The 23,261-nt window shown below is 31.0% G+C and overlaps 1 protein-coding gene across 13 annotated transcripts in view; it reads right to left on the minus strand.

The window, feature by feature from the left end:
• LOC107446127 (fibropellin-1) overlaps window positions 1–23,261 on the minus strand; it is a 93,503-nt gene that overhangs the window by 14,976 nt on the left and 55,266 nt on the right. For 6 of the 13 annotated variants that reach the window (XM_071184774.1, XM_071184777.1, XM_071184780.1 and 3 more), the window contains exons 2-8: window positions 18,900–19,043; window positions 17,814–17,957; window positions 12,754–12,897; window positions 11,302–11,445; window positions 10,180–10,323; window positions 3,558–3,599; window positions 2,739–2,780 (exon numbers count right to left, since the gene is read on the minus strand). In XM_071184774.1, coding sequence (XP_071040875.1) covers window positions 2,739–2,780; window positions 3,558–3,599; window positions 10,180–10,323; window positions 11,302–11,445; window positions 12,754–12,897; window positions 17,814–17,957; window positions 18,900–19,043 — 804 coding nt within the window. Of the gene's footprint in view, window positions 1–2,738; window positions 2,781–3,557; window positions 3,600–10,179; window positions 10,324–11,301; window positions 11,446–12,753; window positions 12,898–17,813; window positions 17,958–18,899; window positions 19,044–22,109; window positions 22,360–23,261 lie in introns of those variants that run through there. The other 7 variants (XM_071184784.1, XM_071184786.1, XM_071184775.1 and 4 more) reach the window with 6 other exon arrangements.

Below are 23,261 nucleotides of genomic sequence, written 5' to 3' on the forward strand. Positions count from 1 at the left end.
TAAAACTAATAAAAGAAGAGCTCCAGTGATCAAGCGAAGTGCTTGATTATGAAAAACCTCAAGGGATCTGCGAACCTGACTTGGAGCACTAATTAAGGGTTCACAGCAGTATGTAATCACCGGAAGAACAAATGTTTTATAGGTTGTTTTGAGAGTTGATCTAGAGCAACCCCATCTACAGCCTGCCAGACGCTTTAAGATGGAAAGTCTACTTGAAGCTTTGTCAATTATGTTTTCCGAATGGAGCCTCCAGGTGAGCTTACGATCGAATATCACACCTAGGTAAGTAAAACTGTCTGTTGTTTGGATGTTTTCACCTCCATAAGCCAATGAGAGATCTAATTTATTATGGGAAAGAGAGAAACTTTCATAACAAGTTTTTTCAACGTTAACTTTCATATTGTTTTTCAGGCACCATTCCTCAAGGTGAGTAAGGGCTTGGTTTAGTACTTTTTCAGTCAGGAAGGAAGACCTTCTCTTTGGGGTTTCAGTCCAAATGAGGAGGTCATCGGCATAGAGTAGACATTTGATACCAGGGATAGATTTTAACTTCTGGACAAGGTCGTTGATATATATGTTAAAAAGAATACAGCTCAAGACTGCTCCCTGAGGGAGTCCAGTCTGAAGTTGGCCATATTTTGAAAGTTTTGTTCCGTATCTGACTCTGCAGAGGCGCTGACCTATGAAACTCTTGATCCAGATTAGCATGTGTCCAGTTATTCCCATATTGTAAAGTTTGAGTAGGAGATTTTCTTTCCAAACTGTGTCGTATGCTGATTTCAAATCGACAGCAATTGCTGTAAGAACTTGCCTTGAATCCAAAACGTCTTTTATAGCTTGGCTAAAAAGAGTTACATGATGCGAAGTTGATCTTGACCTTCGAAAACCAGCCTGTTCTTCGGCAAGCAAGGAATGAGACTCCAGGTACCAATTGAGTCTGTTGTAAATCATTCTTTCCATTGTTTTACACATAAGGCTTGTCAATGATATTGGTCTATAATTACGTACATCTTCAGCGTTTTTTCCTTTCTTGTGGACCGAAATGACTAAAGCTTTACGCCACAATGAAGGCACACGGCCAGAATTCCAGACTATGTTAAAGAATGCAAGAAGGTTGGCTTCAGTAGTTTGACCCATGTGCTTTAAAAATTCGGAGTGGATGTTATCAACCCCGGGAGATTTGCTGTTTTTCAATCTAAACAGGGCCATATTTAGCTCGTGTTGGGAGAATGGAGCACAAAAAATATTCGTTTCGCTCACCGGGAGATTAGAATAGCCACTCTGGGCACAACCAAGTCTGCGATTAAACACTCTGGACATTTTTCTTGCGAATGTACCTTTACGATTTGCCCGGAAAAGTGCTTCAAGAAACAGTGGGCAACTTTAGTATCTGAAGATATAACTTTTCCATCAACAAGAAATGGGCGTTTAGCAATTTGAGGGGATTGGTTTTTCAATTGAGATAGAAATTTGTAAGTTTTCAAGCTATCTTTTTGGAAATTAATTTCAGAGATGAATTCATTAAAACTGTTCCTTTTTGCAGTTATAATGGCCTTGTTGAATATAGCCACTTGCTTTCTCCAATTTATAACATCTGGAACCCTACCAGTGATCTCTGCTTTCCTTCGTAGGCGATCACGTTTATCTTTTAGTTGTTGGAGTTCTTCGCTCCAAGAACTACTGTATCTCTTGACTCTTCCCCTAGGAATAGCAATTTTAGCACTATCCAGAATATAATTAAGTTTAGCACAAATAGCATCTGGATGGGAGTGAGTGTCTACAGGGTTCCTTTGTAAGAGTTGCTCCAGGGTGTCTGTGTAAAGTTTCCAGTTCGCCTTCACAAAATTCCAGGAAACATATGTGAGATGTGCTGCAGACCTTCTATCTGCAGAAAAGGATATCTCAGCCAAGATTTGTCTGTGTCCAGAGCCAGGATCCCCAAGGACACTTCGTGTTGTTGTTCAAGTGCAAGGACACTTCGTGTCGTGTTTTGAAATGTATTTGTTATGAATTTACTAAATCAATTTTTATTAGCAATGAAAATATAGACAAAACTACAGTGATAAAACAAGTATCGTTTATATTTTAACTAAAACTAATAAAAGAAGTTTCTGATTTCTTATGGTGATCTTCCAACAAATGAAATTAAAATAAACTAAAATTTTACTTCGAAAAATTTTATGATACGCGTTGTTTGGTCTTTAAAAGGTTTAATGTTAGGGTGTACAATTATTGTTTAGTACTTGCATAAAAAGGTTAACAGTTTAGCTCCTAATGAACACATTTAGCACTGATTAATTTTTGTAAAAAGTGGAATATATACTTATATTTGAATCTTGTCGGCATTTCTCCTGGTGTGGAAGTTAAATCTGAAAACAATTTGCGTACTGTTTATGTTTTGAAATGTATTTGTTATGAATTTACTAAATCAATTTTTATTAGCAATGAAAATATAGACGAAACTACAGTGATAAAAACAAGTATCGTTTATTTTTTAACTAAAACTAATAAAAGAAGTTTCTGATTTCTTATGGTGATCTTCCAACAAATGAAATTAAAATAAACTAAAATTTTACTTCGAAAAAATTTTTATGATACGCGTTGTTTGGTCTTTAAAAGGTTTAATGTTAGGGTGTACAATTATTGTTTAGTACTTGCATAAAAAGGTTAACAGTTTAGCTCCTAATGAACACATTTAGCACTGATTAATTTTTGTAAAAAGTGGAATATATACTTACATTTGAATCTTGTCGGCAGTTCTCCTGGTGTGGAAGTTAAATCTGAAAACAATTTGCGTACTGTTTATGTTTTGAAATGTATTTGTTATGAATTTACTAAATCAATTTTATTAGCAATGAAAATATAGACAAAACTACAGTGATAAAAACAAGTATCGTTTATTTTTTAACTAAAACTAATAAAAGAAGTTTCTGATTTCTTATGCTGATCTTCCAACAAATGAAATTAAAATAAACTAAAATTTTACTTCGAAAAAATTTTTATGATACGCGTTGTTTGGTCTTTAAAAAGTTTAATGTTAGGGTGTACAATTATTGTTTGGTACTTGCATAAAAAGGTTAACAGTTTAGCTCTTAATGAACACATTTAGCACTGATTAATTTTCGCAAAAAGTGTAATATATACTTACCGTTGAATCTTGTCGACAGTTAGTGTGGAAGTTAAATCTGAAAACAATTTGCTTACTGTTTATCTTTTGAAATGTAATTGTTATGAATTTACTAAATCAATTTTTTTAGCAATCGAACTATAGACAAAACTGCAGTAATAAAAACATGTATCGTTTATTTTTTTAACGAAAACTAATTGGTTTTCATTTGTTGGAAGATCACCACATGAAACACTCAAAAACTTTCTTTTTTAAACTAATATTTTACACTGATAAATTTTTATGGTATGCATTGTTTGATCTTTAAAAAGTTTAATGTTAGAGTGTACAATTATTGTTTAGTACTTGCATAAAGTTGTTAACAGTTTAGCTCTTAATGAATGCATTTATCACCGATTTAACTTTTGTAAAAAATGTAATATACACTTACAGTTGAATCTTGTCGAAAGCTCCCCTGGTGTAGTATCGAAATCTATAAACAATTTGTTAATTTTAGATAATTTGAATTATATTTGCTGTGTAACAGTTTAATTAAGCTTTATAATTGGTTATCAGCAAAAAAATCACAAAACCTTTACGTTAAAAATGTACATGTCTCATCATTTACCTTTTACGTATAGTAGTTAATAAAAACAAAACTTTTCTTATTTGAACTTTTTCATTTTCTGATCTTCCAGCGAATAAAGCTCAATTAAATAATTTACAGAATCAACAATTAACTAATACTGATGCAATTATTATGTCTATCTCATTAACTAATGTTAGGAATTTCATTTAAAACACAATCTTACAAATAGAGTTAAGGTAAAACATTATAATTATTGTTAAATATTTGTAAAAAATTGGCGTGCATAATTTACAGCATGCATAGTTTTAAGCAATGCATTTAAGTCAGCATCTAACAAGGGAAACTAGGGAAGTGTGACTCGCCAATTTTGAAATAAACTAGTGGGATGTATGCCTNTGTTATAAAATTATTTTATAAAACTAACAGATTTTACATTATTTGAATTATATTTGCTGTGTAATAGTTTAATTGAACTTTATAATTGGTTATCAGCAAAAAAATCACAAAACTTTTACATTAAAAATGTACATGTCTCATCATTTACCTTTTACGTATAGTTAATAAAAACAAAACTTTTCTTATTTGAACTTTTTCATTTTTTGATCTTCCAGCGAATAAAGCTCAATTAAATAATTTACAGAATCCACAATTAACTAATACTGATGCAATTATTATGTCTATCTCATTAACTAATGTTAGGAATTTCATTTAAAACACAATCTTACAAATAGAGTTAAGGTAAAACATTATAATTATTGTTAAATAGTTGTAAAAAATTGGCGTGCATAATTTACAGCATGCATAGTTTTAAGCAATGCATTTAAGTCAGTATCTAACAAGGGAAACTAGGGAAGTGTGACTCGCCAATTTTGAAATAAACTAGTGGGATGTATGCCTTATGAGGAATAATTTTAGGGGGCAACATTTATTTCGGCCCGTAGAAGATCCGGTGAGAGATAAAAAATAATTCAATTAATAGAAAAATCCGTTTTTTACTACTTTAATGCAGACTATCAGTTATTGTAACTGTCTCATAATCCATTTAATTTGTAATTAATTGGATAATTAATTAATTTGCGAATTAATAAATTAATTAACATTCGTTTTGGCCCATAGAGGGTCCTGTGAGAGAAAAAATAATTCAATATTTAGAAAAATCAGTATTTTATTACTTCAATGCAGACTATTAGTTATTGTAATTGTCTCATAATCCAATTAATTTGTAACTAATTGAATAATTAATTAATTTGCTAATCAATAAATTAATAAGAAAATTAATTAATTAATAATAATTGTTAATTAATTTTTAATTTATTTGCAATTACATACTCCAATTGATTTTGAAAGTTTTCTGAAACAAAATAAAAAAAATTTGATGTCAATTTTTTTTTTAAATTAACCTAACAGGTTTTTCTGAAAAACTACAGATATATAAAATTTCTGAAATCAATTTTAACAATAAATGTGCATTATATAGTACGTGAAAGTACCACAAAATTAATTGGAGTATGAGACAATTACAATAACTAATAGTCTGCATTGAAGTAATGAAATACCGATTTTTCTACATACTTAATTATTTTTTATCTCTCATAGGACCCTCTATGGGCCGAAACGAATGTTGCCCCCTAAAATTATTCCTCATAAGGCATACATCCCACTAGTTTATTTCAAAATTGGCGAGTCACACTTCCCTAGTTTCCCTTGTAAGTATTATTAGTTTTTTAAATGTATACAAACATTTGGATATTGACACAGGTTCCCCAGGTAAGATTGTGAAATCTGTATCCATACAGTTAATTTATACAGTTTGAAATATATTTATTGTAAAATTACTAAATTCTAATCTTCAGTAGTAGTAGAAATAGCGACAAAACTATTACAATTAACTATTACAATAAACTATTACTATAAACTATTACAATAAACTATTACTTCATGCCGAATCAATTACTTAAGAAAAACTAATAAAAACAATGTTTTGGGGAGTTTTCATCAGTTGATCCTCTAACAAATGAAAGTAAGTAATGAAGATTTTAAGGTACATTGAAGTTAAACTGTTCAACATAAAAACTGCCACATTTAACCCAGATATCCATTGTTTTGTTGTGTCCAATATGTCATTCTCGAAAAGTCATCGATGTACTGTCATTTATAAATGATTTTCTTCTCTAGTAAAAAGTCAAACCACCCAGTCTTACCCCACTAGTAGGGTAAAACCGGGTACACATTTAGCTCAATGGGAAATTTGGAAATATTAGAATTTCAATGAAAAAGTATATATCTTTCTATTTTTTATGACACCTATAGAAAATTATGCATGTAATTTATATGTGATGTAGTCAAAGCCGTACTCAAGGTGGTGGAGAGTCAATTATTCCAGGAATAAGGACTGCTGATGGTGTGAACAAAATTCCTTACAAAATATGCAGTGTTTATATATTGTTTTTCAAGTAAATAGTAAAGAATTTCTTTAACTGTATGAAAACTGCAATTTTGTATAAAGGGTTTAATTTTTTATAAAATGTGAAAATAAGGCTTTTTGTGCTTTGGAAAGTTACCCGCAATAAGTTTTGCATTGATATTTGTAAAACCTTTGTTCGGCTTTGGATTTAGTTATATTTTATCTCCGTAGCACTGTAGCTTCTTATGGGCCCAGCAATGACACCCATGTAGAGGAGGGTTGATCGCCGGGTTACCTCTACGAGCAGAGGATAGCACAGAATAGCATTGGCTATGAATCCTTAACAAGCGTATATTAAGATCGATTAAAAAAAGTTTTTATAATTTTGCTGAAAAATAAATAAGGATAGTTTAAAAACAAAAGAAAACTGTAAAGAATGGTGGCAATTACTTTACACCAATGTGGTATTCCACTACACCGAAAATGAGGATAGTTATCGGTTGAGTGATTTCTAGAATGCTTATTTACGCTACTCGGAGTAAAGTAACCGCCACCTTGTTAGTTATCCAGAAACACTAACATTTATGATTTCAGTAAGATATGGTACACATAAGTATCAGTAAAATTACTTTTACTGTTCAATATAAAACAAGAATTATAAATTTTGGTTGCATATATACAATATTTCCCAAAAATAGTTTCTTATACGAGTACACAGAGCACAGATAAAATACTAATATCAATTTGAACAAAACCGAAGGGAATAGAATTTAAATATTATAAAATTATTTTATAGAACTAACAGATTTATGCAAATCTTATGAAAACATAAATATCTGCTTAATACAACTAAAAGCGTGCATGCACTTTTTAATAGTTTATATGAGTAATTTGTCCAATCAATTCAATAAGAAAATTTCAATTGCTCGACAAAAATTGGCCACAATTAATTTTCTTAATCAATTGTTTTTGTCTTATGTCACTTGTTAATATTTACAAGCAAATTTTAAGGCAGAGGATCGCGCTTCTTCCTGCTTTTCCAGTGGATTACCGGGACGTCTTATGGGAGTGGATTATCAATTACCGGAAATCAGACTTCTTCCACACGCATACATCACAGCCCATTTTACAGAGAGGACACATTCACGCGCCATCCATCGGTAGATCGTAATTTTGACCTAAACAAGAGCACGATCAATCTCCCACCCAGTACCCCCAGAGGTATTGATTTATTAAGGAAACTTGGAGGAGTTTGCGACCCCTATAGATTTAGCGTGCACCAGCTATCATTTTGTACACTGGGAGTCTTCAGCCGGCGGGGATCTAACCCACGACCTCTTGGATATGGGCCCAACGCCCAACCAGCCGGCCTATCCCGGCCTTTTAATCAATTAGTAAGAAGGATTGAAACTTACTTGATATGTATAACCAGTTTGTCAGTTCAATTCGTCAAGAAGGCATTAACCAGCACACTTCATGTAAGCAAACCGCCATACTGTCAATATCTTAAAATTTTCCAATTATCCGCCTTTAAACTTATAATAATGATCCAAAAACATTTGTTTTATGTTTAAAACAAGCCCTACTATAATTCACACAAGAACTTAGTTAAATAAATTAAATAAACATTAGTTATTGCCAAATTTACGGAGCTTCACTTTTTTTAACAGTGAGCTGTAGATTGATGTAAGCTTTATCAATTATTGGTGCTAAGATTTAACTTCACTCTTTGAATTCCCTTAGAACAATCGATTCGATACACTGTAAAAAATTGATGCTCTCAAATTTCACGAAACTTTTTTCGTTTTTGACGAAAAAAGTGTGGTTAACCAGTGATAAACAAGTGTGAAAACCAGCGATAGTTTCAGCAGTTAAGTCTCTTGGATATCGTTTGTGCATTTTCAAACAGACATGTATGGCGATGCACACTGACCACGAAACATATTTTGGATGATGATCTGAAATAAGTCTGGACCAATGGCAAAGTCAGGTATTTCTGCTGATATGAGCTGACCAATTTGGCATGGTGTGATTATTTCAATAAGCCAAATCATGTGGCAATCTTTTTTTGCCATTCAATCGAATACATCAAACACTGTGTCTCACCAAAAACATGAGGCCTCACAATGAGATCAAGAATAGAGCTTATTTTTCGTTTTAACTCACGTGCATTAATATCATGAAGATCCGATGATGTTTGCCTTGGTTACAAAAGCTCTTTAATTTCAGCCCAAGCAGGATTACTGTAAGAAAGATTTAAACCAGCATATTGGCGGTGTTTGAATAGAGAAGTGAGTTTTCTATCGTTTCCTATTCTTACTTTCCATTGTTTTTATGTTTAAGATAAACGAGCTTGACAAATATATTTTAAATCGGAAACCTGCCTTGCTTACCGTTGCTCAGATGTTTCAGAGGAATGAGCTTGAGAGGTGCGCAGTCAATCGATAACCAGTTTTGCTTGCTGTTGCTCAGAAGTTTCACATTTTGTATTTAATTATGATATGAAATGTATTTAATTGTTGAAAAGCATTTGGTAATTTCACGACTCGTTATAATCAGGTTTATTCAAGTGCTTTTGAATAAACAATGTTTTTTGTTTTACCGTTTAGAGCGTACATGAATAAATTAGAAGGTCTTCCGACACGTGAGTAGGCCACATAGAGCTGTCTGAGGAAAAATCATGGATTTTTCAAATTCAGACCACATACTTGTAGTGACTGTTCTTCGACTTTGTTGATGATCATAGCAAAAGCAAGTCGCAAAGGAAACTGCAAACGTTTAAATTCAAATGGCATATATCTGTGGGGGTCATTGAAATACGCAGTAACAGAACATCTTCCCCATTAAATTTGACATTTAGAGTTGTAGCTTCGAGGATATTGGTTGTTATTCTTTTCACTGAAAGACGCGTACCGTTACAAAGTCTAGGTGGGTTGATGTTTGGGAGGAGAATGATAGATACGCCAGTTTTCAATCTTAAAACGTGCCGCAGCAGGAAAATCAAGTGAATTCAGAAATTCAGTTGGGCAGTTTACAACCTCGTTTTGATCTATAACAGTATCGATGAATTTATATGCTCTTGCATAATTTAAAATAATGGCTAATTTTTAACCAATCAGAAAATTTCATTTTTACTTTCGCTCATACCGCTGGAAAGGTTTGTCGTAGAAGGTTCTTATGTCGACAGTGATCTTCCTCGTGCTTTGAAATATCTGTATGCAAAGTTTCATAGCTTTTGGTCGGTTGGTTTAGGAGTATATAAAGGACACACACACAGGCAGACCGACATTAATTTTTATGTATATAGAAGATTGACAAAAACAAAACTCACCTTTTTGAGTTATTTGTTGAAAAGTTTGACATTTAACATTTAGAGAAAAAAATTAAGTAGGAAAAATTTGTTAATTCATTTTAATTTATCCCTGAAATTTGGACAAGAAAAAATTAACTTAAATCTTGATTTTATAAAAAATCTTTACAAAGATACGAAAATATTATAAGAATTTTAAATGCTTATTTGCGTAGTGTTGAATTTTCTTTTCTAATGTTACAAAAATTAAGAAAATGAATGATCAATACAAAATATAGATACATTTGGAAAGTTCTCCGATCTCAATTAAAGAAAAATTATCCCCCTCCCTTTTTTAAGTAGTTTGTATTAAAAATGTAACATTTTTTATACAATGTGACATTTCGTGAAAAAATTTGTTTTGGTGTTGCGAAAAAAAATATAAGAAAATAAAAGAAAAAAAAATTCTATAGACAATATTAAGATGCCAGCCATCGTCTGTAATAATTTTATTTTATTACGTTGACCCCTAATCGCAGTTTTGGACCAATAACTTTGAAAAAGTTATTTTAGCTGTTTTTCATCAAGAATATTTGTATAAAATAATTTCTTGAAAAGATGTATGACATGTCAGCAATGGCCACTGGTCGATTTTCTTTAAATATTTGCCAACATCGAAAAAAAAAGTTTTAATTATCCCTTTTTCCTTTTTTAAAAAAAATTGAAACCAATATTTTCCAGCTAATTTTAAGATCATTATATTTTCTCGTATCTCTTGGTCTCATACTTGCCCTTGCATTGTATAACTTTCGTTCCTTTTTTGCCTTCATCTACCAGTTTAAAGTCTTTTTGGCAGTCACAAAAGTAATCATTTCCTTTCGGAATACAGATTTGATTTTCCCCTGTACATTCTGTACCTAGACACTCATATTTATCTGTAATAAAAAATAAGCTATATTTCATACCAGAAATAAGTGAAAGGATAACTAGTAAAGGTAAAAATGTATTTTTTAAAATTGATATAAAGCACTTTATGGTGAAAAAAAAAGAGTTGCTTGTTTGTTTTGTGATTAAAAAAATCCTGGATTATTTTGGATCCAAGATTTTTTTAATGTGAAAATTTTCAGACCTCAATTCAAGCGAAAATATCCCTTTTAATTTGTTTGCATAAAAAATATGACATTTAACATTTTATTTATAATATAATTTCATGTAACTTTTTGGATATAATTTAGTTTAATAATTTTAGCTGTAAATCACAATTTTATTCTCTTATTGACAGAAACAAAACACAACTTCTTGAGTAATTTAATAAAAAGTTTGACATTTAACATTTTGATCAAAAAATTGAGGAGGAAAAATTTGTCAGTTAACTTCAAATTATCGCTTAAATTTGGAAAAAGAATTAACCTAAATCTCATTTTTGTGAAAATCTTTAAATAGATAGGTAAATATTGTAAGAATTTTAAATGCTTATTTGCATAGTGATGAATTTTTTTTCTTATGTCACAAAAATTAAGAAAATTGAATGATTAATAAAAATTATAGATAACTTTAGAAAGTCCTCCGATATCAATCATAGCAAAATTTCCCCCTTTTTTGATGTTTGCATTAAAAATGTGACATTTAATATTTCAGGAAAAATTTACGTACAAATATTTCTTTTTGAGCTGCAGAAGAAAGAAAGAAATATATACACAATTTTAGCATTCCTTCCACCGTCTTTAATACTTTTTTCTTCTAACTTGACCCCTAATAGCAGTTTTAGTCCAATAACTTTTAAATAGTCATTTTAGCTGTTTTTCATTAAGAATATTTCTATAAATAATTTCTTGTAATTCAGAAATTGTCAAAATTGTTTATCTAACTTTAAGATCATAATATTTTCTCGTATCTCTTAAAATTATACTTGCCTCTGCATTCTATATCTTTAATTCCTTTTAGGGTTTCATCTACCAGTTTAAAGTCTTTTTGGCAGTCACAAAAGTAATCATTTCCTTTCGGAATACACCTTTGATTTTCCCCTGTACATTCTGTACCTCCACACTCATATTTATCTGTAATGAAAAATAAACTATATTTCATACCTGAAATAATAAAAAGGATAACTGTTTAAAGATAAAAAAGCACTTCTTTTAAATTTGATATGAAGCAGTTTGTGATGAAAAAAATCGTTGATTATTTTGGATCTAAAATTTTTCTTAAGATGAAAATTTTCAGACCCTTATGCAAAAATATCAATTTTAGTTTTTTTATATAAAAAATATGACATTGAGAATTTTATCTATAACATAATTTCATGTAACTTTTTGAACATAAAAAAAACTTGAATAATTTTAACTGTAAACCGCTATTTTATTTTCTTATTGACGGAAACAAGACACACCTTCTTGAATTATTTGTTGAAAATTTAAATATTTAGCGTTTAGAGAAGAAAAATTGAGGAAGAGAAATTTGTATATTCACTTTCAAAAAAATCACTTAAATTTGCAACAAAAAATTTTTATATGAAAAATAGGAAATTTAAAATTTTATCTTTAATATAATTTCATGTAACTTTTTGAACATAAAAGAATTTGAGTAATTTTAGTTGTAAAACACTATTTCATTTTCTTATTGACAGAAACAAAACACACCTTCTTGAATTATTTTTTAAAAGGTTTGACATTTAATATTTTGAAAAAAATTTGAGGATGAAAAATTTTTTAATTCACTTTAAAATATCACGGAAATTTGTAAGAAAAAAATTACCCTAAATCTTATTTCTATCAAAATCTTTAAAAAGATATGCAAATATTTTAAGAATTTTAATTGCTTATTTGTGCAGTTTTGATTTTTTTTTCTGATTTCACCAAAATTAAGAAAATGGAATGATTAAAAAAAAATTAGATAGATTTTGAAAGTTTTCCGATCTCAATTTTAAAAAAAATTTACCCCTTTTTTGTATTAAAAATGCGTCATTTAATGTTTCGGGGAAGGATATACGTGAAAATATTTGTTTTGGTGCAGCAAAACAAAGAAAGAAAAGAAATATATAGAAAATTTCAACATGCCAGCCACCGTCTGTATTAATTTGATTTTCTTAAATTGACCCGTAATCGCAGTTTCTGTCCAATAACTTTGAAAAAGTTATTTTCGCTGTTTTTCTTCAAGAATATTTCTATAAAATATTTTCTTGAAAATATGTACATGGCAGGAACAGTCACTGGTCGATTTCTCTTCCAATGTGATAACAACAAAAAAAATTGGTTTTAAAAATCACTTTTTTTTCCTTTTTTTAAAACAAATAAAACCATAATTGTAAAAATTGCCCATCTAACTTTAAGATCATAATATTTTCTCATATTTCTTGTTTTTATATTTACCCTTGCATTGTATATCTTTCGTTCCTTTTTTTACTTCATCTACCAGTTTAAAGTCTTTATTGCAGTCACAAAAGTAATCATTTCCTTTTGGAATACACATTTGATATTCCCCTGTACATTCAGTACCTCCACACACAAATTTATCTGTATCAAAAAATAAGCTATATTTCATACCAGAAATAAGTGAAATGTTAACTATTTAAATATAAAATTGCTTTTTTTAAAATTGATATGAAGCAGTTTGTGATGAAAAAGCGTTGTTTGTTTGTTTTTTGATGACAAAAAATCGTTGATTATTTCGGGTCCAAGACTTTTTTAAGATGAAAATTTTCTAGTCGAAGGATTTTTTAAGAAGAAAATTTGCAGACCTCAATTAATAGAAAAATATGAATTTTGCTTGTTTTTTTTATTTAAAAAGTATGACATTGAACATTTTATGTATAACATATTTTCATGCAACTTTTTGGACATAATATAACTAGAATAATTTTAGTTTTAAACCACTATTTTATTTTCTTCCTAGCTATATTTTATTTCTTACTAGCTCTATTTTATTTTTTTACTAGCATGCGTGGTAATTTTTTCAGTTTGAATTGTAATTTTGTATTTAAGTGTGTAAATGGGATTTGCGATTGGGATTTGAAATGAGAATTTTATTACATGCTGAAAAAACCAGTGATAGTCTCAGCAGTTAATTGATTGATTGATTGATTGATTTGTTCATTTACGTCGCACTAGAGCTGCACAATGGGCTATTGGCGACGGTCTGGGATACATCCCGGAGGATGAACCGAAGACATGCCATCACAATTTTGATCCTCTGCGGAGGGGATGGCACCCCCGCTTCGGTAGCCCGACGACCTGCGCGCGAAGTCGAGCACTTTACGGTAGCACAGTTTAACGAGGACCAATACAGCTCACCCTCGGTCCCCACGCAGCCTGATCCAAGTGGTCACCCACCCGCACACTAACCGCAGCCAGTGATGCTTGACTTCGGTGATCTGCTGGGAACCGTGTCTTAACGATCAGTCCACTGCGGGACCAGTTAATTCTCTAGAATATCGTTTATGCATTTTCGTTATGCGAGTGCATCATCATACATGTCTGTTTGAAAATGCATAATTCTCTAGAATATCGTTTATGCATTTTCAAACAGACATGTATGATGATGCACTCGGAGCATAAAGCATATTTTGGATGATGATATAAAATAAGTCTGGATCAATGGCGACATCAGGTATTTCTGTCGATATGAGTTGAACAATTTGGCATGGAGTTATTTTTTCAATAAACCAGATGATGTTTCAATCCTCTTTTTTGCCATTCAATAGACTTCAAACACAATGTCTCTCCAAAAACATGACGCTTCACTATGAAATCAAATACAGAGCTTAATTTTTGCTTTAATTTGGTAATATCATTAAGATCAGATGATGTTTGCCTGGGTTACAAAAGCTCTTTAATTTCAGCTCAGGCAGGATTGCATGTAAATGCAATAAATAAATCTGGCTCCCCATCTGCGTACTTGTAGCAACGAATGAAGACATTTGGAAACACGAATTGTACCGGCCAATAAAAGTTTCAATTGATTTGCTTGACCCGATAACAACGTTGGTAATGGCTCGGTTGGAGATGTTAAATCTGGTAGTTTCACTTTTGCACCAGAGAAACAAATTCCAGCTGTTTCATTCTTAAATTTGAGAGCACTACAAGACATACATAAATGATCCATTTTTCCGATGATGACTTCGATTCCTATGATAGCTTCGAGGATATTGGTCATTATTCTTTTCACTGAAAGACGCGTACCGTTACAAGGTCTGGGTGAGTTGATGTTTCGGAAGAGAAGGATGGGTACTCTAGTTTCTAATGTTAAAAGACTGATTATTCTATTAGCAAATATATTTATTCAATTTTTGCATGATTCATTATGACTTATAAAAAAACAGTGTGAATTGATCGAACTGTTTAAAAACGATGGAAATTTATATTTCTCACTAATTTAGGTCTAGTTTGAAGAAGTGTAGTATGAATGAAATTGCTTAACCATGTCATGTCTTCTAAAATGCTGCAGATTAAATTACACTTAATTGTCAAGAGTGTTGAGTTAAGATAAAGATAATCATAGAGATAACATATAATTTTCTCGCATCTCTTGGTGTAATTCTTTCCCTTGCATTGAACGTCTTTTGTTCCTTTTCTCTTATCATCTACCAGTTTAAAATTTTCAGTGCAGTCACAATAGTAATCATTGCCTTTAGGAACACACTTTTGATTTTTCCCTGTACATTCAGTACCTTCACACTCATATTCATCTGTAAAATATACTAACCTCTATTTATTATCAGAAAAAAGCCATATTTAATACCAGGTGAAAAAATTTTTAAATATAATGTTAAAAATTAATCAAGAATTTAGGATTGGAGGAGGGATCTGAAGAATTTTAATATTTAAATAAAGTTGTGCTGTGCATTCAGCTTGGTTATTATTGATGTTTATATGTTCAACAAATAATTTTGAAAAGTTACAAAGCTGATCACCAAAGCGGCTAGTATAATCAAATTCAATATTATTTAATTGAAAAGAAATATAATTGATTTTATTACTTATTACCTTTTTGAAACCTCTTTTTGGCCTCGTCCGTTATCTTGCCGATTTCTGCCAAATTGAAGGGGCATTTATTCTATTTACGGTATTTCAAGTTAAATAATAATATGCCACTTTGGGTGGGTATATGATTTTCAAGCCCTGTTTATTTTCTGTTTCATATCTCAGTTGCCTAAGTTATGTTGTTGTTACTTATCCTCATAGATCTGACATTATTCAAATCAACTCTAAAAAGTTGTTGACAGCCAGAAAGTCGGTGACAAGAAGAGGATCGGAAGTTAAGTCCGCCCTGGATAGTCCGATACAATCAAGTATATGTTTCGGTGAGGCTGGATGGGCACAACATTTTTTACAAGTCGAGTAAATTTTTGTGCCAAAGTCGAATGTTAACCATTTTAAAAGGTCAGTTGAGAATCTGGCCAAGGCAGTCTGGGAGCTTCGATTGCAATTGATTCCCAGAAGGGTGCCAAGAGATGCTGCGGTGTACCATTGGAGAGTAGGTGGAGTAAGGATGAATTAATTTTGTCTATATTTTTCATTGGAGCAAAGTTCCTGATAAGTAAGTGATGACCTGGTGGACTTATCTTCCGCACTGCCCTCTTTGGGCAATCTATATGCTATCCCGTTACTACCAATATTAACATGCGATGGAATCCATTGGAGATGTACGTCATGGTGTGGAGAAATCTTTTTATCTTGAGCAGGATACATATACAAGTTTCATCGCTTGCAGAGGACCAGCTACTAAGATGTTGCAGGACACTGCGGCTAGCCGATAAAATCCAGAATTCTCCATAATCACTGTCGTTGGAAAAAACAGCGTCAAGCCCCTCCTTAATCACAATGAACTCGTTCCTGAAGACAGGGCAAGTGTCTGGATTGCCTTGCTTTATTGATTTTTCTAGATGTTGGGTCCTAATATAAATACCACTGCCAGTACGGTTTTTTCTAAGACTACCATCGGTATAAACCTGCATTGCATCCTTAGGTATGCAACTGATAACTTCCAGAGCCAACTGTCTAAGATGGTCTTCGATGTGAATTTGCTTGTTTGCTGTGGAATTTCTAATTTCTGAAGATTTGTTTCAGATGCGCAGGAATAGATCGGATAACTATATTCCAGAAAAGGTCTTATAAATGAATGTGTGGTTATATGAGAGTATTTGCATCGGCACCCCAATGATGACCTAGAGATGACCTAAATTATAATTAAATAAATCAAGTGGAAGGTTGAACATTAATTAGTTCACAAAAATATTCCTGCATATTCCTGCACGTTATACTTCTGTAGTTTAATAAAATTTTGCAAGATATATGGATGCTTATTTGAAATACGGTTTTCAATTTTAAGTTTTTAAATTTATCTATTAGCAAATATATTTATTCAATTTTTTCATGATTCATTAGGTGTTAAAAAAAATAGTGTGAATCGATCGAACTGTTAAAAATGACTAAAAATTTATATTTCTCACTAATTTAGGTCCAGTTTGAAGAAGTGCAGTATGAATAAAATCACTTAAACCTTTCTCATGTCTTCTAAAATTCTACCGATTAAATTACGCGTAATTGTCAAGAATGTTTAGTTAACTTAAAGATCATTATAGGGTCAAAAGAATTAGGAGGGGTCAGAAGCATTAGAATATTTAATTAGAGTTGTGTTGTGCGTTCCGCTTGGTCATTATTGATGTTTATTTGTTGTACAAATAGTTTTGAAGCATTATAAAGCTGGTCACCAAAGCAGCTAGTATTACCGAATTCAATATTAATTCTGTAAAATGAAATATAATTGTATTTTAATACCTATTCCCTTTTTGGAGCCACTTTTTGGCCCCGTCCGTTATTTTGCCGATTTCTGCAAATTTGAGGGGTATTTAATCGGTTCATGGTATTTATGATCGAATAATAACATGCCACTTTGGGTGTATATGTCGGGGAAATATAATTTTCAAGAACTGCTGATATTTTATTTCAATTTTTAGGTACCTAAATTATAATTAAAAAAGCAATTAGGACGTTGAACATTAATTAGTTCTCTCATGAATATTCCTGCACTCTCGTTATGCTTCTGTAGTTTAATAAAATTTTGGCAGCTACGTCGACGGTTATTTGAGATACACTATTCAGTTTTAGGTTTTTAAAATTATCTTAAAAGACGGATTATTCAATTAGCAAATATATTTATTCAATTTTTTCATGATTCATTATGGCTTTTAAAAAAAGTGTGAATTGATCGAACTGTTAAAAGAGAATGAAAATTTATATTTCTCCCTAATTTAGTTCGAGTTTGGAGAAGCGCAGTATGAATAAAATGACTTAAACGTTTGACATCTCTTCTAAATTACTGCAATTTAAATGACACGTAATTGTCAAGACTGTTGAGTTAACATAAAGATCATAATAGAAATAACTTAAAAAACATAATATTTTCTCACATCTCTTGGTGTAATTCTTACCCTTGCATTGTATTTCTTTAGTTCCTTTTTTCTTATCATCTACCAGTTTAAAGTTTTCGTTGCAGTCACAATAGTAATCATTGCCTTTAGGAACACACTTTTGATTTTCCCCTATACATTCAGTACATGTACACTCAAAGGTGTCTGTAACAAATAATACCCTTTATTGAATACCAGAAATAAGCTATATTTAATACCAGGTGAAAAAATTGATAAATATAATGTTAAAAATTAATCAATAGGAGAGGATTGGAGGAGTGGTCTGAAGAATTAGAATATTTAAATAAAGTTGTGCTGTGCATGCAGCTTGGTCGTTATTGATAATTATATTTTGTACAAATAATTTTTATATGTCACAAAGCTAATTACGAAAGTGGCTAGTAAAATCGAATTCACTATTAATTGGGTGAAAAGTATATACAAAATATATTTGATTTTATTACTTATTCCCATTTTGGAGCCTTTATTTGTCCCCGTCCGACATCTTACCGATTTCAGCGAAATTTGAAGGGCATTTAATCGGTTTATGGTATTTCTGATTGAATAACTAACTGCCACTTTGTGTGGGTATGTCGGGCAATATGATATTCTAGAACTGTTTATATTTTGTTACTTTTTTCAGTTACCTAAATTATAATTAAAGAAATCAAGTTGGACGTTGAACATTAATTAGTTTTCATGAATATTCTTGCACTCTCGTTATACTTCTGTAGTTCAATAAAACTTTGATAGGCTTATATGAACAACGCTTTTCAGTTTTAGGTTTTTAAAATTATCTTAAAAGACAGATTATCCTATTCGTAAATAAATTAATTCAATTTTTGCATGATTCATTATGGCTTTTAAAAAAACAGTGCGAATTGAAAGAAATGTTTAAAAGCACTTAAAATTTATATTTCTCTTTCATTTAGGTCTAGTTTGAAGAAGTGTAGTATGAATAAAATCACTTAAACGTTTGACATCTCTTCTAAAATACTGCAGATTAAATTAGACTTAATTGTCAAGAGTGCTGAGTTAACATAAAGATCATAATAGAGATAACTTAAAAACATAATATTTTCTCGCATCTCTTGGTCTAATTCTTACCCTTGCATTGTACGTCTTTAGCTCCTTTTTTCTCTTCATCTACCAGTTTAAAATTTACGTTGCAGTCACAATAGTAATCATTGCCTTTAGGAACACACTTTTGATTTTCCCCTATACATTCAGTACCTTTACACTCATATCCGTCTGCAACAAATAATAATCTATATTTAATACCATAAATAAGCAATATTTAATACCAGGTGGAAAAAAAATTTAAATATAATCTTATAAATTAATTAAGAGGTTAGGATATGAGGAGGGTTCAGAAGTATTAGAATAATTTAATAGAGTTGTGCTGCGCATTCAGCTTGGTCATTATTTCTATTTATATGTTGTACAAATAATTTTAAAATGTTACAAAGCTGCTAGTATAATCGAATTGAATATTATTTAGGTGAAAGGAAATATAATTGATTTTATTACTTATTCCCTTTTTGGCCCCGTTCGTTATCTTGCCGATTTCTGCCAAATATGCGGTTTACGGTATTTCAGATTGAATAATAATATGCCACTTTGGGTGGTTATGTCGGGCTATATAAGTTTCAAGCCCTGTTGATTTGTTGACTTAGAATTAAATAAATCAAGTATACTTATTATAATTAAGTAAATCAAGTAGGCAGGTACTTGTAGCACCAAATGAAGTAATTTGGAAACACGAATTGTACCAGCGTATATTCGCCAAAAAATGTTTCGATTGCTTTGTTTGACCTGATAAGTAAGTTGATATTGGTTCGTTGGGCGACGTTAAGTCTGGTAGTTTCACTTGTCCTCCAGAACAGCAAATTACAGCTGTTTCATTCGTAAATTTGAGAGCACTACAAGACGTACATAATTAATCTATTTTTCCAATGATGACGCTTGGGTGAAGACTATAGTTGGCTGTCGGATCACAATGAAAGCACTAAGATTCAAATCAGAGTACTGGCAGCTTCTAAATAGCGATGTGTGTTCTCGATTGGTTTTCATTCTTGCTTCCCGTTGTTCTGATGTTTCCGACAAACGGGCTTGAGTAATGCGTAGTTTATTTGTTAACAGTCTTCTTTCCCGTTGTTCCGATGTTTCTGAAACACAGGTAGTTCTCTTTTTGCACGCTTGAGATGTTGATCAACTAAGAGCGATTCGTTTAGGTGGTATATTTATGCAAACATTGTCTATTTTAAATAATAAAAAAAGAAGAAAAAGAAAAGAAATTAACTGAGAAATATAAAAATGATAAAATTTAAATCAAAAATCCATTTTTTAAATGAAAGAAATAACATGAATTAATTCTAAAACTTTGTAATAATAAAAAATCTATTTCTCGCAGTTTTCAAATGACAACTGTCAGCAATGAAATCTTCGAGAACTAAATTTAGTTATGCTATCCTAAAATTCCATACTAAATGTAAATAATTATTGAAAACGTGCAATTTGAATGAAATTTACTTTTGTCTTAATTTTTAATAAACAGTTTTCACAATTCGGAATCGCAACGCTTGAGTACGCCCTCTAGCGGGAATCTGAAAATATCAGGCAGTTAGTTCTATCATAATCATTGGCAAAGACGGACGCAATTTTCTTAGTAGCAAATAAGAAGCAAAATTTCCCTAAGGAAAAAGCAGAAAAACTTGAAAAAACGACCTAGTACATCGGTAAATCTTTCAGAAACAAAACGCGCCCATCATTTGAAGAAATTTTCAATAATTTTTACCTTTCTATAATCAACAAACTCGCAACCGATAACTTCCATACTGTTACAGATGTGTGTATTACGGTAAAATCCTTTTTTTTATTGAATTCATTACAAATTAAAGTGAAATCAACATTGCTTAGTTTATTCCAATGAATAAATATGATTTCAGAAAGTGCAGAACTATAATAATTTCAGAATAGTATATATTTCTGAATCTATATAATTCGGAAAACAACAATAAAGAATTATCCGAATTACGTGAAATAATATCATTTACGATGATTATTAATAAATTAAATTAAATAGTTTTGAATTATAAATTTCAACTGGAATTCTGTTTTTCAGTTTCATATTGAAATTCATATCGAGATCTTGCAATTATAAAATTTTATTGTGTGGTATGTCATCTTCAAGTAATGAAGGGATAATATATGTATATATTATTTGAGAATAAAGTTTTCAAATGAAGAACACATCATTTTGGAATTCTCCAGATTTATAAAGCAGGTAAGTGTTAAAATTTTTGTAATAAAATTTTTTACTTGTAAATTGGACAGTTATAAGTGCAGCTATAAGTGCAGTTACTGGACAACTATAAGTGCAAACCGTCGAATTCGTTATTTCACCCCAAGATCGATTCTCTATTTCATCCCTTCGGCGAAGGAAATCTTATCTCTATTCCTCTACCACTGAGGATATTTTACAACAGGACTTCACTTGCTTTGAGGTGGAAGCAGAGTTTGATTTGTATCAACTAGCCTCCTCTGGAATTTGAACCACGGTTACTTCATTGTGAGACCGACGCTCTATCCCCAGAATCACCGAGGCTCTATTTTATTAATAATAAATCACATGCGTTTTTAATATATATCTCGATTCAAAGCACTGGAAGGGATAAGGCTTATTAATAACAAGAGCACCCGCCTAAGCAAATTAAAGCTAATTGAATAATCCTTCACACATTAATTAGCCGAAAAGCATATAGGCTGTTTGTAATAAACCTAAAAATATCACATTTATTAAAGAATATCGAAGACTTTTCCAATCAGAGAGGCGCATTGTAAAAGTATTGCAATATTTGTAAAGAATCGTATTCTGTATAGTCTAAAGGCATATGGGTTGATTGTATCGAAGCTAAAAATATCAGATTGAATAAAGTGAAGTGAAAACTTTTCCAATTAGCAAAGAATACTGTAAAATTATTACAATATTTTTAAAGAGTAGGATTTTTTTAATTAGCTTAAAGGCAAATGGGTTGATTGTGATGAACCTAAAAATATCAGGATAAATGAAGAATACTGGACACTTTTCAAATTAAGAGCATTATAAAATAACTGTAATGTTTGCACAGAGTGGCATTTGCTAATTAACCTAAAAGCATATATGCTGATGGTTATGGCCTGAAGGTATCGGGTTAAATGAAGAATGCTGAAGACTATTTTATTAGGAGCATTGAAATAGAGTGCAATGAGTCAAATTTTCCAATTAGCTTATAAAATAAACAAAAGACATGTTATATGACACTGAAATTCATTTACCTCTATTGAATGTCGAATCAATACTCAATGAATCCGCAACATACGCCACACAAATTAGTAAAAAAGAAATAACACATTTGTTCATCTTGAAAATTACATTTGGTTATTGTGATTCAAGAAAATAGCTTCTGAGGTGATATTTTTTTTTCAAAGTTTGTGAAGTGGTAACTTATTATTTCATTATCTTCAGTAAGTTTTATCTGTGATTTCTTCCGAGAAAGACGCGTCGGTAAGTCCTCAAGTCATTGAATTCAGAAAAAATGAATTGCTACGTTCTACTGAACTACTTCAAACTGTTTACATATTAAATCAACTGTTATCTTTTCAGTAAGTAGCAAGATACAGGGGGGATTTAAACAGAAAACCTTGTCTGACTGATAAATTTCAATCACTTATGATATATAGTTTTGTTTTAAAGAAATATGTGTGTTGTCTATATATTTGTGTCCATAGGCGTTACATATTTCCTAACTTTTAAACTTCTATTTTTTATAAATATAATCATTACTAATGCTTTTTTATCATAAATGTTATCATTACTAATCCATTTTTGAAAAAAATAAATCCGTCATCAAAATAATCAAATCTTAACTATTAGTCTTATTCTCAGCTAAAATATTTCAATATTAACATGAGATAACTTGAGGTTAGTCAGTTTTATTAAAATATGACTTAAATTTTGAAAAAACTTTTTAAGAGATTGGAATAATTAACTTGTATTTCTGAGCTTAATAATTTTTAAATAACTAGAGGGCTCCGCCCCCTGCTCGCTGACGCTCGCCAACCCCCGGAGAATTGCTTCGCAATTCTTGCTTGGTTTGCTTCGCAAAACCAAGAATGCTTTGATTTCATATATTTCAATATTAAACTGAATATTAACTGTTATCATCGAAAAGAATTAATTTTCTTAAATGCAGAATAAGCAGTGTGTCAATATCAATGTCACTTTTTTTCGTTGACTACAGTTCCTTCTATGTCCTATTTGTTCTCTAAATGAGCCAAAATTGTCAGAAATTAACATCAATGTGCAGATATAATCTTAATATGAAACTTGTTTAAAAAAAATGATAATCACAATAATACAGACTTTGTCCCAAAGAAATGAATATATTTTTAACACATTTAATTCAATATATATATATATATATATAT

The sequence above is a fragment of the Parasteatoda tepidariorum genome, chromosome 9 (assembly GCF_043381705.1).
Source record: "Parasteatoda tepidariorum isolate YZ-2023 chromosome 9, CAS_Ptep_4.0, whole genome shotgun sequence".
Taxonomy (NCBI): Eukaryota; Metazoa; Arthropoda; class Arachnida; order Araneae; family Theridiidae; genus Parasteatoda; species Parasteatoda tepidariorum.